This window comes from Epinephelus fuscoguttatus, linkage group LG15 (genome assembly GCF_011397635.1).
Source record: "Epinephelus fuscoguttatus linkage group LG15, E.fuscoguttatus.final_Chr_v1".
NCBI classification, from domain to species: domain Eukaryota; kingdom Metazoa; phylum Chordata; class Actinopteri; order Perciformes; family Serranidae; genus Epinephelus; species Epinephelus fuscoguttatus.
Genome location: NC_064766.1, coordinates 25,748,080 through 25,773,510, shown reverse-complemented (window position 1 = coordinate 25,773,510; position 25,431 = coordinate 25,748,080). Strand labels below are relative to the sequence as shown.

The 25,431-nt window shown below is 44.1% G+C and overlaps 1 protein-coding gene across 1 annotated transcript in view; it reads right to left on the bottom strand.

The window, feature by feature from the left end:
* The window catches only part of ephb3a (eph receptor B3a), a 53,819-nt gene extending 28,925 nt beyond the window's left edge, over positions 1 to 24,894 (bottom strand). The window contains exons 1-5 of the mRNA XM_049597949.1: positions 24,337 to 24,894; positions 13,707 to 13,771; positions 7,928 to 8,600; positions 5,715 to 5,870; positions 103 to 438 (exon numbers count right to left, since the gene is read on the bottom strand). Of these exons, the coding sequence (XP_049453906.1) occupies positions 103 to 438; positions 5,715 to 5,870; positions 7,928 to 8,600; positions 13,707 to 13,771; positions 24,337 to 24,400 (1,294 nt within the window). The 5' untranslated portion in view covers positions 24,401 to 24,894. The remainder of the gene's footprint in view (positions 1 to 102; positions 439 to 5,714; positions 5,871 to 7,927; positions 8,601 to 13,706; positions 13,772 to 24,336) is intronic.
* Positions 24,895 to 25,431: the final 537 nt, after the last annotated feature.

Sequence of the window (25,431 nt, the reverse complement as noted above, 5' to 3'; positions counted from 1 at the left end):
CTCTTTCATCGTGATGTTAAGTGGTATTGATCTGAGCATCTCTATGAATTAACTTGGTTTGTGGACACGTCCAGCGCCAGTGACAGATCCTCTACTACTAACCGGCTTGGTTGGTGGTGATGTTGACCGTGGAGTAGCTGGGCGAGGTGGGGTTTTTCCCAGAAACGCCGTTGACAGCCTGCACCTCGAAGCTGTAGCGGGTGTGAGCCTGCAGATTCCTCACCACCACCTTCCTCTGCCTCAGCCCCAGCCTGCGAGGGGCGATGTCCACGTTGTCGTCGCAGCGTGTGCAGGGGCTCCGGTCCCGCAGGCATTTCTTGCACACCACGTTATAGACGAGGTCACTCCTCCCGCCTGTGTCCTCGGGTTCCTCCCACTCCAAGGACAGCGAGGTCTCGTTCACGCTGGAGATAACATTGCGAGGTGCAGAAGGGATCGCTGCACAAACACACACACACACACGTAGGTGTTTAAGAAGGTGGGCAGACAGAGAGGAAAAATACACAACTGAGGCTTTAGTCATGTTCCCTATGCAGTGCTTACATTATCTTTGTTTTAACATGTCTGTAAGAAGGCGACATAAAGAAGCCTTTCATGTAAAGAAATCACTTTTATTCATCTTTTTAAATTTCACCTTTATTCAACAAGGTTTGTCCCACGAGACGGGACATCTCTTTTACAAGGGAGACGTAGACATGAATAGCAGCAACACAGAGTTTCAGCAATTAACATGATTTGAGTAACATTGAAAATGATCAGATAACACATTTGCACACTGGAGATGTACCTGAATCCCAATACATTACTTGGTAAAGCACAGATAATGAGGTGCAAACAGACAAAGTATGACTGACATGTTTTTTTCAGCCACTCTGTTCCTTCAAATTGATTCATATCACTGTGGACGACCACAAAATATAAATGCCCATTCTGTTTGCAACATACTGCTTTGATTTCACTAACTAGTCGCATCATTTACTATATAGTACTGAAAAGTGAGCACCATATTCTGCAAACGCCCCCACACAGAAGGGAGCAGGCTGAGAGCTTAGCGCTAGTAATGTACGGGTCAGGGTTTTTTAATACAGACTGGTTAAGAGCCAACTTTATGCTTTATAGTGGCAAAAATTGTCAGTGCTGAGGATAGAAACAAGGACAGAGACGACACTGAGCGCTGAGGCACTCACCAAGGTGTACGTGTGTTTGAGAGAGCCAAAGAGAGAGTGAGAAGGCCTGGAGTGGAAGGTGGACTATTGCAAGCAATGTCTTGGGGAAATTATTAATAACTGGGAACTTTCTAGTAAGCTTTAGTGAACCCACTTGGCAGGGAGGCCATCATAGTAGTGCTGCCCCTGACTAAAGAATTTTCCTAGTAGACCAGTAGTCGTCATTTAGGGCCATTAGTTGACTAGTCGCCCGCAGGTTTATGATATTAATTTAATTATTAAATGATATATTTTGGGCGGGGCAACACAATGGTTTGAGTTGAAGGTGTGAGAAAGAATAGTATCAGTAACATTGTTAACACCGTGCTACATTACAGAGAAATACAAAACCGTACTAATGAACCTTCATTAATATAGGCCTATATTTTATCTACAAGTGCACATCACACACTGAGCGAGCCGCCTGTTAATGACGTTGTCAGCATAGCAGTAATGATTGTGCTAAGTTACATGTCTCGGACGATACGTCATGTTTGTAGTCGATGAATGCGTCAACTAATGACCTTTCTGGTCAACTAACATTTGGTCGACTATTAGGGAGCAGCCCTGCATCATAGTTCCTAGTTTTCCCTCAAGGAAGCAAAAAGCCAAGTGTGGCAGCTTGATGTCTTTCAAACCCTCGCAACATATACATCTAAATGATGCTTAAAACCTGTCATTTTAGGTGTAGTCTGTGTTAATGTCCTCCATTTAAAAACCAAGTAGAAAATATGTACATAAGCAGGATTACTGGAATTTAAAGCCCCTTTTACACTGCTTTTCAAGGAGGGATTTTAATGCTGTTATGCCGCCTCACTGTTCTGTAAAAAGGTACAATTGCGGAAAGCGGGGACAGAGTTGTCTTGCCTTTCAGGCGGCATCAGAGACAGTAACAGCACCAATGTCTATATAAAAAGGACAGCCAGCAGGACCGGGTCATGGGCGGCACAGGTGTGACATTGCAACGATGTGTTATGCATACAACCCACCACATAAAAAGTAGCTGATAGCAGTGAGAGGCTAACTCAAATAAGTTGAACAGCAGCTGAAATGAGATCTGGGAGCCCCTTACTGTCCGAGCAGAGGCAGGATCAGTCGCCATATAACAGGGACGGTAAGTGATTGTTATTACCACGTCAATGGTAGACGTTAGACACAGATACAGAGACAGATAATTGCGTTGGTTGAACAGATACAGATAATGACATCTCTGTGCACCCCCACTGCACGCAGATATCCTGAGCTCAGCAGATTTCACCATAGTTTTATATTCATTCGGTTACACAGTCAAAGAGTATTCTTTTCATGAAATCCTTTTGGACAAATTAATGTGTTAGATTGCTTAACATGCCCCCAACAAATCCTCAGGCATGAAAGCAGGTAAAACCATAACAACAAGGCAGAATCCTTCCTGGTACAAATGAATAAATCAATATACTCTGAGACAGGAGGATAAATACGACTTGTCATGCACAAGCAGAACTCCACTGTTCATCACTAAGTCATGTTCCTTTATGAAAAGCACAATCCCACACAGCTCTGCACTGTAACTCGCGTCCATCGCTATGCATAACCCCTCCTGGTGCTCGTGAAACCCGGCTAATCCACTCTTGATAGAAATTCATGTTCTTGTATCAGTATAACCCAAGGCCACCTCAGTTCAATAAGAAGTGCTGCGTTTTGAGTGAGGAGTATTTGAAACCTGGATAAAGTATGATAACCGCAGAGGGAGGCAACAAAGATTGGTTTGCTTTTCATCCTTTTAAAGTCAAAGAAGAGAAGGGCTCTCCTTCTAAGCTTCCAGCGGCAGAAAGTCTAACCTGTCTCAAAGCAGAGAAGGGGGAAAAGAAAAGGAGGTTCTCTGGCCATCAGCTCTTGTCGGCCAAATCTGCCTGTCCTCTGAGTTCAGCTCCTTGGCCGGCTTGCCCTGAGCAGCGTTTCGCTCGCCCTGTCATTTCTAATTAGGCACACACAGTTCAGAGTGGAGGCTCTTCTAATTGGACACCCGTCTAAAACACACGCTGAGCCCAAGCTGCCGGCCATTGACTGGCTGAGCCTCTCTTGTGCAACACACCGCTTCCAACACAAAGCACAGGCTGCTTGGCACAGGCTCTGACAGACCGCAGGGACAGAACTGTCAGGCCTGTGTGTTTGTGTGTGTTTGCGTGTTGAGTCGGAGGTGGTGCTTGAGTCCCTGCCCGCCTGTCTGTGCGCGCTGGTCAATGTCAGAGTCCACAGTGTTCCTGTGACGAGAATCTGGGGAAGACAGTTGCGGGGCCCTGTGTGTCATTTAACGCGGCGAAAGGCCCCTGGGGGGTGATTTTACACGGTCAAGGCAGCACATGTCGCTCTCCATCAGCACGTTCGCTGCAACTTCTCTCAGAGGCCTGTCCGTGCAGAACAAACGTGGACGCTACGGTCAGCACCAGACTGGACTAGTTACCACCAAACAGAAAATTTCCATTTGAAACATGGACCAACTCCCGGGGGAAATATCTGATTCTTTAGCTACTAAACACTCCGCTATGTGCACCAGCTAGTCGCTAACTTTATGTCTTCTGTTTGGTGCTGAGCAGGCAGCGTGAAGTCCTCTCACTGAAAACTGAGAGGTTCATCACTACATGCGATCCCTTTCACACTGTCACATTGATTTACATTGTCATTTCATTTAAATCTGTTGTTTCTGTTCATTCAACTTGAGGCCAAAAACTACACTGTAATATTCTATTTCATGTTTTTCTACTTGTTAGTTGCTCTCTGCAGCTAGCACACCAGCATTTCACTACACATTGTACTGTCCTGTAATCGTATATGTGATGAAGTCAAACAAACACCACGGACATGTATGTGGATTTCTTAGCAAAACATTTCAAATTTAAGATTTTACTTAGACTTTAAAGGGACAGTTCACCCCCAAATCAAAAATACATATTTTTCCTCTTACCTGTAGTGCCATTTATCTATCTAGATAGTTTTGGTCTGAGTTGCTGAGTGTCGGAGATATCGGCCGTTGAGATGTCTGCGATCTCTCCAATATAATGGAACTAGATGGCACTCAGTTTGTGGTGCTCAATACGCCAAAAAATATATATATTTGAAAAACTCAACAGCAATGTCTCTTTTTAGAAATCATGTTAAGATAATCTCAAGATAATCCCCAGACCTTGTTGTGAGCAGTTTAATTAATTTAGGAACTGTTTTCTTACCACCGAACTATACCTGCCAACTGTATCACTGTGCAGAAGGAAGAGTGTATCTACTCATGGACAAGAGGCTGGTGCTCATGACAGTGTGAGATGTAAATGTTAGTGGCGGCTGAGCTATAACATTAGCTAGCTCGGTGGTGCTAGGTGAGCTAGCAGCTAGCAGTAGATGCACGCTTCCTTCTGTGATACAGTTGGCAGGTGTAGTTTGGTCAAAAAAAAAAAAAAGTTCCACATGAAGCTGCTCACAACAAGGTCTGTGGATTATCTTGACTAAACGAGTCATGATTTCTGTAAAGAGACATTGATGTTGACTAGGTCGTGGAATCAATACTTGATACCTTTGAGACGTCGACTGAAATAACCCAGTAGCAAGTAGTATGAAAACTGCTGCAGTCAACGATCCTTTTTGTGGCTAGATCTACAAATAAAAAACTGTTTGTATGGTTTTGTTTGCATGTGTAATTGGCCCATGACTGCAGCAGCTACAACCCATACATCCTGTGGTGTGGTGAACTCAAGGACAGTGTGTTTATCACCATAACATTCACACGGTGCCTGGATAGCGTGACGTGTGTGGTTGTGCTGCTGACGTGGTCCTGCCAGATGCCTCCTGCTGCTGCCATCATTAGTCATTAGTCATACTTCTACTGTTGTTATACACATATGACTATTGTCACACATGTATACTGCCAGATATTAATACATACTTTCAACATATTGTACCACAGTAGCCAGAACTACTTTTTCCTTATCCGCTGTGAGGGTCCAAAGGACAGAGGGATGTCGTATGCTGTAAAGCCCTGTGAGGCAAATTGTGATTTGTGATATTGGGCTTTATAAATAAAATTGATTGATTGATTGATTGATTGATTGATGTATGGGTATGGAATGAAGTACTCTGCTGCTATCAGTATCACTTTAAGGGGCCTGGTATTGGTACTGATATCATAATTTTAAAAAAAAAAAATAACAAATACCCAGCCCCAGTGTTGGGTTGCTCAAATTTCAGAGCTTTGAGCACAACAAGCTGAGCGCCATCTACTTCCATTAAACTGAAGAGAAGACAGACAGCTGTACGGCCGATATCACCAGCACTAAGCGACTTGCACCTAAACAACCTAGGTTTATACATAGCACTACAGGTAAGAGGGAAAGTATGTATTTTTGATTTTGGTATGAACTGTTCTTTTAAACACGATGACAGATGAAACCTGGCACTGATTATTCACCAACTGTTTCTACTCGTCTGACTTTTCTCAGCTAAGTTGAAGATTTTTAGCCTGTGCAGTGGAGGATGACTTACTGGTGCAGGCAGAGTCAGGGGGGTCGCTGTCAGAGCGGTAGAAACCACTCTGGCAGGGACAAATGCTGGCGCCTCGTGCACTGGTGCGACTGTTGGACGGGCAGGGAGCACAGGATCCCTCCCCGAATTTGGATTTGAAGGTCCCTGGGATGCAAGCTGGATGGGCGGGAGAGAAAACAAAAAGGACAATGAGAACAAAACAAAACAAAGACACTCTGTGCTGTCACTTAACTAAAAGACAAGCGGCTGTCACATCTGTCACACAACAAAAACTGTTCCTGTGAAGCACCTGTGACGCTCAATATTTATGCAGAGAAGAGCTGATACGTACGTGCGAGATGGCGAACACTTAAGCATGAGGTCTTATCTATACATTTGCATGTGCTCTTTCATTTTCACTCCCTCCACCGGGTGACATTAATCTCCCCCAAAAAGAGAGCCGGGATGACAGCTAAGTTTCATGTTGAAGAGGAGGAAAAGGAGGATGAAGATGAAGATAGACCGCTGACAGGAGATTGCTGTTGTCAGACAAACAGGGATGGAGAATGCTTCGGAGAAAAGGGATACACCCTAAACCCATCAATCAGTGTCTGCTGTGTCCTCAGCTCTCCAAACCACACGGCTGAATACAAACAAGGCCTCCACATGCATGCAGAACAGCTCCATAATAAGCCAATAAATCAATTCAAATGAAGGGGACATCAGAGCAGACGTAAATTAGCTCAGGAGAGTTATCAGGAAAATATACAAAGTGCTGTAATCTCAGACGATGTGTCCAAGCGATTAATTTGAATTCCAAAGTGTCACGCTGAAGGTTGGCTGATATCGAGTCTTAAGGATAAACCAGCATAAGCCCGCACTAAAGAAGGATTCAGATAAAGGGGATTAGCAGCAAAAGGTCTGGATATATCCGCCTCCAGAGCCCCACTTTTTACTGTTTGCCACATTCCTAACTGGTGGTGTAAAAGCGGGGTCTCTGGCAAACATCTGTCCTGTCAGCGTGAGGGCTCATAAAACCCCCAGCCAGCGAGAGATAGAGTGTGATTAACTAGTTAGGCTAAGTGGTCTTTCAGTTTGAGCACAAGTTCCACCCTAATTCCCAACAATGGCACTTTTAGGAAAATCAGCGCAGCTAATGGCCGCCGCATTGTAGCTCTAAAACCGTGCAATAAAAAGCCAAGATGAATTTTTTTTCTCCCATAATTCAGTGAGACCTTTAGGCTCTACACTCTGTGATCTGATTTATTTTTCTTCTATTACACAGTGCATCATCATTTTCTTTTATTTGTTTGTTTTCCTCGCCTGTTTTCGAGAGGGTGCTGAATCACACCTCAGTCTTGCTTCAATCCATTAACCTCTTTGGAGGGCACGATGATTCTCCTGTTTTCGATACACTAATGTTTCCCTCTCCAATGCCCCCCCTCCACATCTATTGTCTCCTCTTCCTCCCCTCCTCTTCTCTCCATCTCATGCGGCGTTTGGCTGCGAGCGAGCGGCCAGACTGAGGTAAGAAATGAAATGTCTGAGTGATTAATGTTAGCGTGGCAGTGTTGGCTCACGTTGGTCTGAATGGTGTTAATGAGTGTGGCCGCCTGTAGATTAACTAACGGGAGGCCGCGGAGGAAATTACACTTCCTCATCGCAAACCGCTGGCTGAAGCCCTGGAGAGCTTTTTATCAGGCGCTGGCGGCAAGCTTTTAACCTTGAGCCGCCAAATGGCAACGAATGAGCTCTCCGGCGCATGTTAGACACTATTTCTCACGCCCAGGTGAGAAGAGGCTTCGCTTGTCTGTCTTTGACTTCCTGCAGCCCCCCTCCTTTCTTTTCATTCTTCTCCTTTTGGCTGCTGTTCCCATCCCATCTCTGGCAATTCACACCTTTTAATCTCCCTTTCTCTGTTAATATCTCTTTTCTCTGGACTCTGGACGCCTTTCCCTTCTATTATCTGCATTTTTCTCGCACAATCTATTGGCTCTTTATTTTGTGCCTTCCCGCTATCTTTCTCTCCCTCCCCGTCCTGCTCTCGCAATATTTGTATGCTGCTCCTCTCTGCAACACCTCATTAATTCATACTCTCCTCCACCCTCCTTCACCCCCTTTCAGGAGCCACACAATAAATGCAGAGAAGAGGGCACAGACTGAGGTGACTTGCACTGAGCATATAAAGGAGGTTTGGTTAAATAAAAGTCCAAATGTCTGTTAAACACACATACCCTGGCACTGAGTGCCGTCCGCAGAGGGTTCAAAGCCAGCAACGCAGGTGCACGAGCCCACAGGGACCATCCACTCCCCGTCCCCGTTGCAGTACAGCTTCAGAGGGACGGACACCTCCATAGCGTTGGTCACACAGGCCCCAGGAGCGATCACTAAGGAGGTGGCTTCTGCCCCCGTGGCGGTCTCAGGGAAGACTGCGAAATTGGCAATAGTAGTGGAGCACTTCTTGAAGAAAACCCTGACTGAGATGAGAGACATGCAGGCGCCCAGGTCCTGGAATGCCAGGTAGAAACCGGCCTTGGAGAGGGGGCCAAAGCTGCGCACTTTGGTGTTGATCCTACCCGCCTCCAGCAGAGAGAAACTCTCATCTGGGGCAATAGTATCCACCTTCACATAAGGGTTCTCCCTCCACAGAGGGCTGGTGTCTGTAGCTGTGTCCCCCTCGGACTCATAGTAAAACAGATTAAAAGTCTCTTTGCAGGAGCCGGGGATGTTGGGGATGCTGGCACAGTCACGGACGGAGAACTTGAGCTCCACGTAGACACGCAGCACGCCCTTGCGGGGGATAAAGTCTGTCCTGAGCCAGTTGTTCTGGTTGGGCTTTTGGACATTACACACCTGGTAGGTTCTGATTGGGCTCATGGAGTCGTCGTAGCCGCTAACCTCCTCCCACTGTGGAGACAACAGAGAGGCACTGTGACAGAGGAAGAGATGACAGCAGGGAGTCTGGAACAACTAAATACTGCAAGCTGATAAAGACAAAGCAGAGAAGAGAAGGTTCAGGGATAAAATTAGACTAAATCGAATTGATTATCTAATGCTTTTTATTAATGCAACAGCGGTTCTATTTCTCATTCAGCAACAACTGAGCTGCAGAAACTCCCCTATCCAATATGTTGTTAATTAAAATTGAGCAATGTTAAACGCAGTGCATCCTAATGCAAACCACTCAAGCATAGAGGGCATCCAAAACAGCAAAGTGACGCCTGCTATAAACAGAGTATAAAAAATGCAGCACATGCACGCCAACACACACGTTCCCACAGTGCGGCTGTGTACATGTGGCCTGTGAGGAATAATTTGCAGCTAAAATGCTTCTAATTACATGAATCATTCAGAAAATTCCAATCATTATGGACTATTAATAGAAAACATTTTCCCATTAAAACACATTTCACGCATTAGGCCTGTTTGTCTAACAGTCGAGATGCTGATCACGTGGTGGAGGTTTGTAAAAAAGATGAATGTTTCGCAGCTAAGATCATCACAAATGTGTCGGTTAGGCATTAATCAAAATCTGCGTACACACCTATAGACAGCAGCGCTCGTAGCTTTAACTGCTGCAGTGCAATCGAAATGGCCTCAAGAGGAGACTCGGTTTCTATATCATATAAATGTGTTATCTGTGCTGGAAGAGATATGAGAGCATAAAACTGTTCACTTTAAATGGAAACTTTCCCTGTACATATATATAATGCAAACAGTGAGTTATTTATTAAAATGCCCATCTAAATGCAATGCTGTCAGTGTGATTGCACCGTGGCAGCACTCCTGAGCACTTCAGGTTATAATGCTGAATATATTATATACTGTATATATTTTCCCAAGCCTACACATAAAACCCGAGAGCAGATATTTGCATCTGTTGTAGTTAATATACCAGACAGGCTGCTGTCTCTGTACATCACGAGGCTTTAAAAATAGCCATTTAAAGCTGGGGTAGGCAGTTTTATTGTGGTGTCATTGGGCAAATATCCTACTGAGCATATTGTAATTCAAGTGCACTGAGAGAAAACAGGATTTCTGCCCCTCCTCTTGGCTCTGCTTTCAGGCTTTAGAAAATCTTGCCCTTGGCAGGAGACTTTGGCCAATCAAAGGTTGTGTCAGAGAGAGGGCGTTCCTGTTGGCTGTTCTATAAATGAGGATGCGTGTGCACGTCCCCTCCGTGAAGGCCTGAATCAATGGTGAAGAATTCTGCATTGAAAGTTGCTATTCCAGTATTGGCAACAACTGCCTGCACTGCAAAGTGACCCAAAAGAGGAGGACGGACTTGTCAAGAAGAGAGTGTAAAAGCCCAGACACACCAAACCGACAGAAAAGAACTAGTGGAGAGGAAGGCTGCCTCCCGTCGCCTGTGTCTCAGCCAAAAAGTTGCAATGAAGACACCACAAAGACTACAGCTGATGGCCAATTGGCATGTACGTTTTGCACCTGTGTGAAAGGAAATACCTCTCCACACTAGCACGCGACAGTGGTCTGCGTTTGACATTCAAATGGGAACTGGTTTCAAATCGCTAGTTACCCAGTTAGGACGTTAAAGGGATAGTGCACCCAAAAACGAAAATTCAGCCATTATCTACTCACCCATATGCCGATGAAGGCCCTGGTGAAGTTTTAGAGTGCTCACATCCCTTGCGGAGATCCAAGGGGAGAGGGGGTAGCACACCTAATGGCAGACGGCGCCCCAGACTAATGTCCAAGAACACAAAATTGAATCCACATATTATCTCCATACTGCTCATCCATAGTGATCCAAGTGTGCTGCAGCCCCGACATAAAAAGTTGTTTGGAAAAATGTCATATGAACTCTGTTTTTAGCCTCACTGTAGCCTGTAGCTCTGACTGCTTCTCCGTGCTCCGCATTCATGTGTGCGCACCTGCGCGAGACCAGCGAAAGCATGAGCTTTGCTCACCCGTGTTTACATCACGTGACACATGCACTGCAGGAAGAGACAACAGTAGCCACAGTCGCTAAAAGATAATTTGCACTACGGCCTTTTCGCAAACTACAGCCCAACATGTCTGAAGACTTTGAAATTGAGGAGGAACAGCATTTCTTTGTTGAGCCGTATTTGTTTGAGCCCAAGTATACGCACGGAACTCAGGCTACTGGACGAAGCAGCCGCCGCAGCTCATGAGCCTCTGCCAGCCGCAGAATACCGGAGTCGAGCACTGGAAACCTGGTGGTGTAGTTGTTTCAAATGCAAAGCAGTGCCAACGGGTGAGGAAAGTCTTTGCTGCTCAGACTGGGAATTGGCGATGCCTGCACTTGAGAATCTGGACATCAGTACTGACGAGAGTGTTGCTCTTCAGAGACCGTGCATCACCAATCACCCTGAGCGCGCACATGTGAACGCGGAGCACAGAGAAGCAGTCAGAGCTACAGGCTACAGTGAGGCTAAAAACAGAGTTCATATGATGTTTTTCGAAACAACTTTTTATGTCGCGGCTGCAGCACACTTGGATCACTACGGATGAACAGTATGGAGGTACTCTGTGGGTTCAATTTTGTGTTCTTGGGTGTTAGTCTGGGGCGCCGTCTGCCATTAGTTGTGCTGCCCGTTCCCCCCGTCGATCTCCCCAAAGGATGTGAGGACTCTAAAACTTCACCAGGGCCTCCGTCGGCATATAGGTGAGTAGATAATGGCTGAATTTTCATTTTTGGGTGCACTATCCCTTTAACAACACAACTGGTTGTTGAAAGAACAAAGTATAATGTCCGTGTGGCAGTGAACAATAACACAAACCACTATGAACCGTTTCTGCTAAAGAGCTAAAATGACTAAAAAAAATTTACATTCTCATGCCTTTTGACTTTGGGCTTTAGTTTTCCTTCCTCACTTCCATTTCTTTTCGGGCTGCAGCATCTCCGACGCCACAAGGGCCACCAAGGGCCCACTAGTTCTAACATTGTCAGACATATCACAAAACTAGACGCTCACTGATGGCCCAATATTCAGCAATGGCTGACGATCGGCTTGGTCTGTCAGGGCCCTTAAAGTGAGTCTGACAATAAATGAAATAAGACATGCATCAATATCAACAAAGTGTTTCAAAGATGGAGAAAAGAATGTGCTGATAGTTTAGCTTTCTGCTAACCTAAGCCAAAGGCTCACAGCTGCACCCTATTGTTCACGTTTATGTAGCTAAGGTTAGCTAGAACCTTGAATCACAGCGTGTCCTTGCTCTCGGCCCCAACACATCACATTGCTGGGAGGAGAGCAGGCAGCAACAAAGTCCCAGTCACCGGCTGCAACAACATGAATCCAGACAGCACAAACCCCACCTTCGGGAGACAAGCAGCCCAACTACCTGCCAGATCAGCAAACTTTCTGTTGCTGCCATTACACAGTTTAAAGTTGGCGGTTACACTGGCCACCAACCTGCTGTGACATCCGTTGCTGGGAGGGGGGAGTTTGTGCTGGCCGAATTCAAGCTACTACAGCCGCAGGTCAAACATCCGTCTCCAGAGCGGCTGCCTGCTCTCCTCCTGTGTAAGCAGTCCACATCAGCGGGGGAGCTTGGCAAGGAGAGACTGTGGGGTGGCTAATGTTAGCTAGCTAATTCTTGTCTCATTTGTGGCCTGATAAACAGAGAGAGGGAAAGCGGAGCACAGAGGGGCGGAACGAATGAGCTGTGTCCGACTGTACGATGAAGTAAGACTAAATAAATCAGTGTATGGGAAACGCTGGGTTACTGTATGAAACACGTGCATATGCCCGTGGTCACCTAGTGGAAGGGGCTTAGGACACAGCGGGGAGAGCTGCAGGAGGATGGTGTATTATTATTTTTATTTTTTTTACGTTTTCCAGCTTTGTGCCTACCCCAGCTTTAAGGACTGGACTTTAAGGTGACAGGGACGTGACCTTTGTCTGTGTGTCAGTATAGAAAAAAGCATGTCAACGTAAAGCTTTATATGTTGTTAAAACTTAACTGTTGTTCTGTGTATACTGACTAACATTACAGGCGATGATAAATGGCTTCATTGGTCAATACATTTAGTCCATTAGGAAATAACCTTGTGAGAAGTCAATCTTTTTTGATTTTTTTCCTAATTCCCTCTTGGACAGAATGCTTCGTTTCCATAACAAATGAGCGTCCCAGAAATTGATTATTTCAACTGGAAGAAAATAATGCATAACTCATCTCACGTCGCTGGGGCTCCTGTGCAATTTATTCCCAAACGATGAGCCCAAGAGTCAGCATTAGGTGTCGTAAATCACCAGCAACACGTTGATGCACTACCTGACAAATATGATAATTGCCGGCCCCCAAACGTATGGGCTTGCCAGGAGTGAGGAGAGGGGCTGCCTCGCCAGTCGTGACATATGACTTCATGGATGCTAGGACATTCAGAGCCGGCCCTTGTGAAGGGGGGAATAGCAGGAGGAGGGCTGCCGAAGATCGTTTCCATGGAAACCCACCATTTCCATTGACTGACTTTGCGCTCACGTAGCGAAGACAAATTACACTGGCTGGGAGTGGGGGAGGTCTGTCAGGCTGTTAGCCCTGGGGTCAAATTCATGTTGTTTTATTTTCTCACCATTCCTATAGGGGGGATCAACTGAAAACCTTAATTTCTGCCAGTAATGTGCTCTTGGGCCCATATTATAAAAGACACAGACACATGCTTTCAATTATAAGGCTCTCTATCCTGGGGAGACATGCAAGGTAGAGCCTACCTAGTAGCCCTTCCACACTGCGGGGATTTGCTCCGTGTATCTGCTCGTTTGTTTGTTTAAAGTACAATATTCCTTCGTCAAGCTTTCTCTTAAATACTGGAAATCTCTGATTTCTTCCGCACATAATGTTACACAGTGTGTTTCTCATTAGCTTTTTAGTATCCAGGAAAGCAAACATACACTGCAAAAACAAAGATATAAAACAGTAGGAGGTGTGCTGTTCAAGGCAGACTGGGCTCTATTAACAAGCAAATGGAACAAATGCTGTTAAATGAAGAGAAGGGGGGGGGCACAAAACAAACACACACAAACTCACCCCACTCTCTGGGAACGTGGTCCATGCCAACTCTGTGGTTGCCCACCGACTGTCCATAAGGGTTTCTGCAAATTAAGAATAAGAGGTAGGTTGACAAACCTGGATCAAATGGTGTGTGTGTGGGGGGGGGGGGGGGGGGAACCAAATTGTTGCACAGCATTAAGGAGCACACACACGTTCCCTCTGCCTGACAAAAGGATGCAGGTAAAACTTCTCTCTCCCTCTCTTTTCATAACCTCCACCCACATGCACTCAGTTTTTGAAAGCACTGACAATCATGGCATATCTGTGATGCCGCCTAATTAAGGCTTTCTCTCTCCGTGTGTTTGGCACCCGCAAATGCACTCCTTTCAATATTCATTTGTGGAACTAAGAACAAAGCATCCTCCGAGATGCCTTGGGACGGGAAATATTCCATTAACTTGCAGCGGTTCAGAGAGGTCATATAAGCGCACTGATAGTTAACAGATCACCCGAAACACCAGAAGGCGCCGCAAAAGTGACGCCTCTCGACTGAAATGTGACAAATCTGAGTAAACAGGTGATCTGAGGTAGTTGTTTGCGTGAAGGTGAGAGCCAGGCAGAGAGCGGCTGAGAATAAACAGCAGGATCAATGAGTATTGTTGCTGCGCTGTCAATCAGTCGTCACCTGACTGGAGGTCTGGTGAGTTCATTACACCCCAGAAGGCGCGACCCCTCTCTAGGTCCTCTATATACAGCCGTGGCCGCGTCGACTCCCATTGTTCTGTTGTTGTTAGCACATAATTACTGAAACAATTACACTTTCTTCATGGAGACTCAATGACACGACGCCTGCTGTGCACCATTTGCTCACACGTCGTTGATAGCGGTGCCGAGGGAGGGTGTGAGAGCGTAAACAAATAGCATGACCTGTGTAGAACAACAGAGAGAGCTTTATCTAACAAACATGGCCGCTCTGGTGCCAGTGTTTTTAGACATTTTGCTTTACAGACAGTTACAGTAAGAGTGTTGCTGTTTGATGGAGTGGATGGATCAGTGGTCCATCTGTAGCTGCTGAGCTGGAGATATGTGCAGTGTTTACAGTCTGTGCTGCGTGTTCATTAGAGAAACCACAATGGTTTTTCTCCTTTTTAGAGGACGAGAGATAATGGATAGCGATCTGTGCATCCAACAGGACAGATTACATCTGTGGTGTTTAACTGGGCTCCGTGTGGTCACGCTCACACTGCAGTTACAGACCAGATCAAAAGCCAGTGGGAAGATGTGTAAATGAAAACAAGGAGACGACAGACCGCTAGTGACAGTATGGGATGTTCTCAGAGTGTTTTGTTCTTTTAAAACATTCTAAGTTTGACCACCTCCGCAAGAAAATGAAAAAATCTGTCATACTGTACAACAGGGTTGCAGCTGTACCGGTTTCACTCTGTGGTATGAGCAGTTCTCATATGGCAGGGGTGGCCAAACTATGGCCTGCAGGCCAACTGCAACCCTCGGCCCCTTTTTAAATGGCCCAGGCAAATTTTTAAAAAATTAACTAGAATATGGCTCAATCATATTTCTAATAAATTGCCTAGCCTAGTTTGAACACTATGTTGCTGTCAGCTTGAATAATTACTACTATCAAGCCCTGCAATTGCACTTCTTAATTTAAATGAATGAATGAACCATTTTTATTTTTTAATACATCTGGAGAAACAAATATTATTTCACACAAATTTCCTCACAGTCAGAAACCGAAAAAGGACTAAGCTGAAGCACCAGGCTTATCTCTGCCTGTCCTATATCGACCAAAGTATGACTCAGAATATCAACAATACCAAAGAAAGGAAACAAATAAATTAATAATTGAATACATTACACTCTGAATTATAACCCTTAATTATTTTACATTTTAATTATTTTGCATTTTAACTATTTAACTATTTCAACTCAGCACTGAGTCGATTCCATCGTTTGACTCCCAAAACTGAAACACATCTGTATTTTACATTGATTCTCACTTTACATGTTTCACAAATAAACAACCCTCTTAAATTATAGTTTCCTCCTCTTAATTAAAAAAAAAAAAATTAATACAGACAGGAAGGCTTTAATTCACGGCTCGAAAAAGTATTTCCAATGTGTCTGGAAATTTTAGGGTGGAGCATGCTATAAACAGTAGTAGTAACTTGCTTTATGTATTTTTCTAAGAGCTCTTTTCTGAAGTTTAATTATAGGATCTATATTTGTTTTATATGCATTTACAAGTGAATAGTCACATTTCTTATTCTTGTTTTTGAACACTGAATTTGAACACTGAATGTCACTTCTTCACCCACAATGATTGATTATTAGCCGATAAAAGCATTTGCCTCATCAAACATGGTGGCGGATCTGAAAACGTGGAAGATAGTGAAATACTTTTTGTTATATGTGGTCACACTAATAAACTACTGTAATATCAAACAAGCTGTTGAGTAGTTTTGTGTAGTAATTTTGATTTTTTAAATTTTTCTATGGCACTGACACTGATTTATTTGTCGTGTATCTGGTCTCAAACTTCGCACTTACTATTGTTTTGCCTGTGACTTCTTATGTTTTTGTATATGGCTCGTAATTTTCACTTAGGCTATAATACAGCATTTGTTTAATCATAAAACCTTCTGTTTTCATTCCTTTAAGGATCAATGTAACTGATAATGATAACAATATTTAAATTTTGTAATACTGTGAAACTGATATTTTCTGGGTTAATGCAATGTAAAAATTTGATGCCTTTGCAACCCTAAAAAACACCAGAGAGAGACCATATCATTACTTTGCATCTCACTAGTACGTTTTCAGTCGCTGGACTCAAGTCTCAAGTCAAGACACGCAAGTCCAAAGTCCTAAACTTTGTGTTTTGAGTCCTTAAAAATTGATAATGTGCTCTCCAGCACATGTAAATGGTTTATAAAAAATGTTTTTGGAAGCTGTCATATCTGTCTGTAACTTTTGATCCACTTTGTGCACTTCTGTTTATTGCAGTTTGTTTTTGTGACCACTGTGTAGTTTTTGTATGTGAACTAAATTATCTTTGGTATCATTGTTTCCAAATGGCGCTCAGTAATCATTAGCTCTTTATGGTTCTGTCCTGCAAGTTGACTAAATGCTGTTGAACTGTTTCAAAGAAACTTGATTATCTGGGGAATTAAGTGTTGACTTGCTGGGAATGAATCATGTTGAGTTAATTTGGAAAATGAATTGAGTCGTGGCACATTTGTGGTTTTGGGGGAAGATCAGTGAGTGCTTTCAAGTCAAAAGGCTCAAGTCCAAGTGAAGTCATGAGTCATTGGTGTTAAAGCCCAAGTGTTGCAAGTCTTCTTTCATTTTGTCAAGTTTTAACAAAGTCAAATTTGTGACTTGAGTCTGATTCGAGTCCAAGTCATGTGACTCCGGTCCACACCTCTGCAAAACACATGCCTCAAGGGGTAGTTTAACCTTTTGGAAACTTGGTTTCTTGCAGAGTTAGATAAGATGATTGACACCACTCTCATATCTGCTAAATATGAAGCTACCACTAGCAGCCAGCTAATTTAAGTTAGGATAAAAACTGGAAGCATGGGGGAACAGCTAGCCTGGTCAGCTAGCTAACAAAATGCACCTGTGAAGCTAACTGATTAACATCAGGGATGCACAATAGCATCAGCACGTCATCAATATCGTTCGATATCGGCTTTAAATGAACTGATCAGAATCGGCCAACATGCTTTTACTTATTTGGCACAATGAATGAATATTACATACATAGAAAAGTATTGTTTCATGTCTCCATCTGCAGGTGGCGCATCACGATGAGAGTATGCATGCATAATATGATGATAATTCTACTACAGAAAAGACTTGATGATCCCTAAAATTATGTGGGGAAAAATAGTGGCTATATTGATACCGGTATCAGTTATGGGTCAAATGAGTTGTTACATATCAGCACATCAGATATCAGCAAAAAATCCAGCGTCTTGCATCCTTAATTAACATTATGTTTGTTTAATTTGTACAAAACTGAAGTGTTAAAACAACAAATCACCATTTTACGGGGCTTTTGTCCGACTACAGGTAGATTGTGTTACCTTTGGACCAAGCTAGGCTAGCTTTCCCCCTGTTTTCAGTTTTTGTGCTAAGCTAAGTTAGCCTCTAACTTCATTAACCAATAGACATAAGAGTGGTAAATCCTCTCATACGCTCAACAAGAAAGCAAATAAGCACATTTCCTAAAACTACAGCACGATGCAAAACAGGATGACCAGGTCACGCTGTAATGCATTTGTAATCTGCAGCATTTTTATCCCTTGTCCTCTCTCCACATATTGACACAATGTCCTGCATTTTGATTGGCTCTAGTTTTCAAAAGTCAAACCACTGCAGGACAGACACTTTCCTAAAATCTGGCCTTTATCCAATGGCAGTGAAGACAGCGGGGAAGGCTGTCATCTCGGGGCTGTTTGTAAATGTCAATCAAACCGAACACCCGTGGGTCAAGTGCAGGTTTCCCATCGGGGGACATTTTGGGTCATGACAAAGTCACAAGCGATGCAGATTTAGGCAGAATATGATGGAAACTAACACAAAGAAAAATCTACTTATAGCTGGGTGAAGCTGGTGGAAGGCGATTCTCAGAGACATTTCACAATGGGGGAATAAGATGTGAAGCAGCGCTGTTCATATTTTTTGTAAGTTAGATAGACATTATATGAAAAATGTTAGACCGCCTCTCAGCATAAATCACGTGCCTCTCATTTGGTTTGTCAGGATCTGCTCACCCTAATCTGTGATGATTTAAAACATGAATTAATGCCCGATGCATCATGAATTCTTGTTCATCACCATTAAGAAGAGATTAAACCACTCTGAGTTTATGTGATCAGTTAATTCCTAATGGATCGTCTGCATACCAGTTTGATGTAAACATCTTAAATACTTCAATGAGAACAGGTACATCTCTGTGTTCAAGCTGATCAAGTGAGTGTCTCTGAAAAGTGCCTTTCTGTAACTGGATCCCAGCTCATTTGACGGCATATAAATTAGAGAATAGAGTCCCTTTGAATTAACGATCATTAAGTGACGATCCATTAAGAATGAACTAATCACATGAACTCATGGTCACTTGATAATTTCTTAATGGTGAGCATTAGTGAGGCATTTGATTTGTACCGGGAGTACTTTTATGTTTCAAGAAATGAAAAGTTTGAATAAACAGGTGCTGCATAATGTAAAAATAATTACAGTCAAAAAGGAATAAGTGGCTGCCTCCGTCTTTGTTGACAATAGAGACCACGTTTACCTCTGCATAATGTTTAGTAATAAGCCATATTCAAGCACAAAGATCATGTATATTTACGGGCAGGGCTTTAAGTACAAAAGCAAGTCCTGTTAGTAATTTGTAAAAGCTTTCTCTGTCTTTTCTATTTGTGAGCGACAGCAGTTAACAACTCCGCTTGTCGAGCACAAATATACGATTGTGAACAAGGTTGTTTTACTGATTAGCACGACTTGAGCCAGAGAGGGGGAACTAATCAGGGAAATCAGAGGCTGTTGTCTTTGCTTGGCTACACTCGGCCCTCCGTGGCACACAGCTGAGTGAACGCTCCCGGACTACATGCCGCTGATCCAGCCCGTCCCTTGGGTGCCTGATCCGGTGCGTCGCCCCTTTCTTCTCACGGTTGCCCAACGGCAACAGAGGCAGAATCGCTCTGCCTCAACTAACCACAGGCTGGAGCTGATGCTCCTTTAAACAGGCTTCACCTCACACAATGCGCATGCAGGGGCAGCAGCAGGTTGACCATCATACATGTGTAGAAAGCAGGGTTCAAGCCCCTGTGAAAGCTGGATTCCACTCCGCTCAAGCATTCTTGAGCAAGACACTGAACTCCTGGCAGCTCGAGAGGTGCTCCTCTATCCAAGCGTGACCTTTGACCTCCCTGTGGAGAAGGAGAGGACAGAATCTCTCTCCAAAGATTTTTAAGAATCACTCTGCAAAGACTATTATTAGCCAGCAGGAGTGGATGATTCTGTATATCCTCAAGCTCAACATCTGAGCCCAGGCTCATGTGTTGTTCTGAAGCATTCCTTTATCAGCTGCTCAAGGGAAATTCAACGTTTTTACTCTGTTATTTTACATACTAAGGCCCAGACACACCAAAACCAACATCAAAGAACTAAAGGTGACATAGGCCGACTGTTGTGTCACCTCACGCCGCCTGTGTCTCAGCTGAAAAGTCACGCTTGAAAACACTATAAAGACTACACCCTACAGCGAACTAGCACGTACATTCTGTGCCTGCGTGAGAGGAAATAAGTCTTCATACCATCAGGCAGCGGCAGTCTGTATTCGTCATTCAAAAAGGGAAACGTGAAGATCTACAGGACGGATTCAAGACGCTAGTTAGCTAGTTAGCACATTAACAACACAACCTGATGTTGAAAGAACAAACCTCAGTGGCTAAATGAAGAATCACAGCTAATATAACCATGGGTGGGTTACTAAACATGCATCCCAGACACAGGCCCAGGGGCTGAAAGTGTCAGGGGCCCTGTTCTAACCTTTATCTGCAAAATGTCACTCAAAGAGACATGTACTGTAAAGGAAGAGATTCAGAATGACCACAAATACACACAATGACTATGAACTGATGCAAAATAGCTGCAGAGTCACAAAGAGACTCACAATGAAAATGAAAAAGGCAAAACAACAACAAACAGAACAAAGTGACCAAAAAGAGATGCAAAGCAACTACAAAGAAATGCAAAACAACCACAAAGAGAAGAAAACAAATACAGAGATGCAATGTAGCTACAAAGAGAAACAAAATGACTACAAAGAGATGCCAACGAGCTGCAAAGAGACACAAAGATTCTCACAATGACAACGAAAAAAGCAAAACAACCACAAACAGACCGAAATGACTAAAAAGAAGATGCAAAGCAACTACAAAAAGATGCAATACGGCTACGAAAAAGGAGGCAAAACAATCACTAAGAGACACAAAATGACCACAAAGAGACACAAAACAGCTACAAAGACATGCAATACAACTACAAAAAGGAGCAAGACATCCACGAAGATACACAAAAGAACTACAGAGAGATGCAAAACAGCTCCAAAGAGACACAAAGACACCGATACAAAAAAAGGCAAAACAACCACAGACACAAAATGACTAGGAGATGCAAAGCAGCTACAAAGAGACGCAATACAGCTACAAAGAGAGGCAAAGCAACTACAGAGATGCGAAATGACCATCAAGATACACAACTACAAAGAGATGTAATACGACAATAAAAAGGGGCAAAATAGCCACAAAGAGACACAAACAACCACAAAGAGACACAAAACAGCTACAAAGAGACACAAAACAACCACAAAGAGACACAAAACAGCTGCAAAGAGACACAAAACAGCTACAAAGAGACACAAAACAACCACGAAGAGACACACAAAACAGCCACAAACAGACACAAACAAACCACAAAGAGACACAAAACAACCACAAAACAGCCACAAACAGACACAAAACAACCACATATTTACACAAAACCTCAGAGAGCTGCATAATGACTACAAAGAGACACAAAACAACCACAAAGACTCACAAAACAACTACAAAGAGACACAAAACAGCCACAAACAGACACAAAACAGCCACAAAGAGACACAAAACAACCACAAAGTGACACAACACAACCACAAAGAGACACAAAACAGGCACAAAGAGACACAAACCAACCACAAAGAGACACAAAACAACCATAAAGACACACAAAACCTCAGAGAGCTGCATAACGACTACAAAGAGACACAAAACATCAACAAAAAGAGGCTAAAAAACTAGTCTCAACTGTGTGTCTTGCCCCTGTGTAGGAGAGGTGGTGGGGCCCTCTCTATGTCTGTGCCCAGGGGCCCATTGTGTAATAATCCGCCCATGAATAAGTTTGTTTCGATCTCACGCCCTCTGGACTTAAGTTGTTTGTTTGCCTTCCTCACTTCCGATTCTCTTCTTGGGCACTCGGCCGACTCAACATGCTGAATCAGCCGGAAAACAGTCGACATGGGCCGACTGGTGCCAACAGTGCAACGGCCGACAATGGACTCGATGTGTCAGGGCCCGAAATACACACCCACGAAAGGAAACAGCATTTACACAGATGTATTGGGACTCAGAGTGAGGGGGCTGCATGTGGACAGGCACCTCCAGCAGCTAGGGGTTTGTCGCCTTGCTCAAGGGCAGGAGCCAGGACATGAACTGGCACCATTCCAGCAACCAGTCCACACTCCACACTGGGTCCTTGAACCAAGCCACGTCCCCACAGGCTGAGCAACTGCCGCCCCGCCTCTAACACTAAAATTTCAGTGTGAATATCGTGTGCCAACAACTCAATTCACCAAAGTGTGTTATCGTCAACTCACTAAATCCAAGAAACCGGTTAAGATTGAAAAAGATCCCATTTGTTCCACAGTTCTCTCCCTCCCTGTTAAATTTACGACGCCTCTGAGATCGCCTCGCTGCCATAACTCAAATCCAGAAATCTCCCCCATCTCCCATAAAACTACAGCAGCGCTGGAGTCATTCTGCCCCTGGGGTAAGAAAACAATGCTGCAGTGGGAACTTTAGAGCATCACCACCCGTGGCATTTAACAATTCTTTTTTTTTTTTTTTTTTGATCGCCCGCCGGAGCCAAAATGCCACACAACTCTGCATTCCCAGTGCGCTTTGGGAGCTCACACATGCTAATGTTTTATTCACTTTGTGAGAGCGGGTGCATCATGAAAGGGAGGCCTCGCCTTGTACTACACTGACACTCACTGCCAACAAGCAAACATATGAAATATTAACGTCATCATGAGTGATCGGAGGATGATCAAATGTGTGGCTATTAATAGGTGAAGGAAACATTGGGGTGTTGTGGCCATGACTTCTCTCTGGGCTCAGTCTGAGCCAAAGTTCATTTGTATTTAAGTGCATGTTTCTGTCTATAGATTCACAGTTGAGTGTGATGCTCAGTTTGATGAGCACTTTTTGAACAAGTCAAGCTGACCTGATTCAATCTCTCCTCCGGGCTGCTTGCATCTGCATTCACAGGTCAACAAATAACCATTCTTGTTAATATTCTGATGTATAGAAAGCAGGAAAATGCGGACAAAGCTCCCCATTGATGTGAAAATCATCTGCAAACCTGACGCTTAATGCTTTTCCTGCAATCACACACCGCAGATTACTTTATAAAACGCTTCCTGAGTGGTCATCCGTCTCGTTTACGAGCTTTTAAAATAAGAGTACAGTAAACGCTGACTGTAAATGAGAGTAATACAACATAAAAATGTCACAGTCGCCGAGGCTTTTACTGCAGTCTGTTGGTGAGAATCGGAGATAAGTCATCACTGTAGCTTTTGTAAATAAGCACTTCAAGTTGCAGTCCAGCCTGCATCATCCATGCGCAAACACTTGCCAATCTGAAAAAACAAATTCCAGATTCAAGCCATGTGTTGAAATCCACTGAGTAAGCAGCTAAATAGACAACATGCAACTGCAAAAAAAAAAAAAAAAGCCTGCTTTCCCCCTCTCATTTAAACCCATGCGATGATCTGCCCTTCATGTTTATCCTCAGAGGACAAACATTAGTTAACCCCTGAGCTTTGAGTAACAGTTAGTGGTCCGAGTGGGGAAACGGGGCTGATCATCACGGCGTGAGAGCCCACTGGGACTTGGAGGGGCTGCTGCCGCTGCATTGATTTACTTGCTGACACCAGAATTGATGAGGGATCAGGCTGGCCACAGTCCAGGAGAGGCAGATTGGACAGGGAGGGAGAGAAGGAGGCGAGGCAGAGAGATGTAGAGCTCAGAGAGGAGTCGCTGGGTGGGTAAGCAGCAGCAGCAGCGGCGGCGGCGGTGGTGGCGAGGGTGGGCTTCTCCCCTGGAGCAACACTCCCTCTGAGAGCTTCAGGGGCTGCAGCATACTTGTTAAGCCATTGACCTTTAATTCACACTTGTCATCTAATGTGTTTCACATGTGTGGCGCTTCAGGGGCCCAGGGATTGATCCGCTGAGCGGTGATTGGTGGCAAACCTCTTGGACATGCATAATGTGAGGAGTTTGGATTTTACAGTGGCAGTGCAGGGACGCCCCCTCTGCACTGCCTTTAACCTCTGGTGGTGCTGTGGAGGAGGAAAGGTGGGGCAGGTGGGCATCCTCACTCAGCTCGTGGGTGTGACAACAACAGGGACAATAGCAACAGGGCAGTCCTTCAGCCGCAATGGGAACACTGGGATGTCAGCACACACCAACAACAGCACCACACACAGAGGGAGCGGGGCGTGCTGATGCATGTGTACATGGACTACAATCACAGAGCAAATTGAGACTCAGCTGAATTGCCTGTTAGCAGATTTAATTAAGCCAAACATGAATGGAGTCTGGTTTACACATCTAATTTCTACAGACAGCTTAAATGACTGATGTGGTATTTAACTGGAGGGATGGACTGACCCCAATATGATTCAAAATGTCAGATAAAACACACAATGCTCCTTTTTCTCTGGTGTCACTGGTCATTTTTTCACTGCCAGATCCTAATGCATCCATTGTTCATCAGCAAGAGACAAAAGTAGTGATACAAATATGAAGCCACATACCTTCCACAGCCAGCACCACGGGGACAATGAGGCTGCACACCCACAGCAAGTAATCCATTGTCATAAAACAGGCTTTTGCAACATGAATAAAGGTGTGTAGACTGGACCCTTGTGGATGGATGGAGACTCAAACACACAGCACCGCAGCCGAGCTTTTTGTTCCTCTCCCAGATTTCATGTCTTCAGTTGTGAGGAGGGCTCCCTCCGACCCATTCTGGGCTACCAATAAAAATTAAATAAATAAAATAAGGATAACCGAGCGCTTCTTTATTTTGCATCAAGCAGGTCCTGTTATTCCTCCGGAGTTGTGGACGCTACACTGCGCCTTTCTCTCAGTCTCTTTATGTGACTTTACCCACACCGAACCTCTGTCCAGGGGCGCATCTCTGGGCTGCTGCCCTACCCGAGCAGAGGATGCAAACCCGGCTGTGAGGTGGTCTCTGTCCGCGGGGGGATCTCCGGTAGTCCACTTTGGCCAACTCCGCTTAGCTGTTGCTCCTCTGCGAGAGATGTGCGTCGGAATGGCAACAGTGGGACAGAGACACAGAGGGGGCTGGGGGCGCAGGCAGCGGCAAGGCACACACAATGGACCCCAAGCTTCCGGTAAGGATTTTCACAATAAGAGCGCATACCATGATGTGTTCGTTTGGTCATTCAGGAGACGACACGCTTTTCTTAGCAATGATGTGATGAAGGGTAAATGATGTAGCCAAATTTAGACCAAGCCAAGAGGAATATAATTTATTCTTCTTCCAGAAAATTCCAGATTTTCATTATAAAAGTTGTAGAAATGATATCTCATCATAAAAATAATGTAAAATAAATTCAATAGCACATAATAGTAGGAAAGAAAGAAACGTAACGAAAACACACAATACTACACACAATATTATTATTATGCCACACCTCTCAATTTAAGTGCAGTGATATCAATTTAGCCATTCAATCTGTCTATTTAAGATATTTTATTTGTATTTATTTATCTATTTTAATGTTTACCTATTTATCATAGGCCATAATGTTTTTGGGTTTTTTTTAAAAAATTATTTCATTTTTTATTTTTTTATTTTTAAACTAATTCGTCTTGTTTGGCAC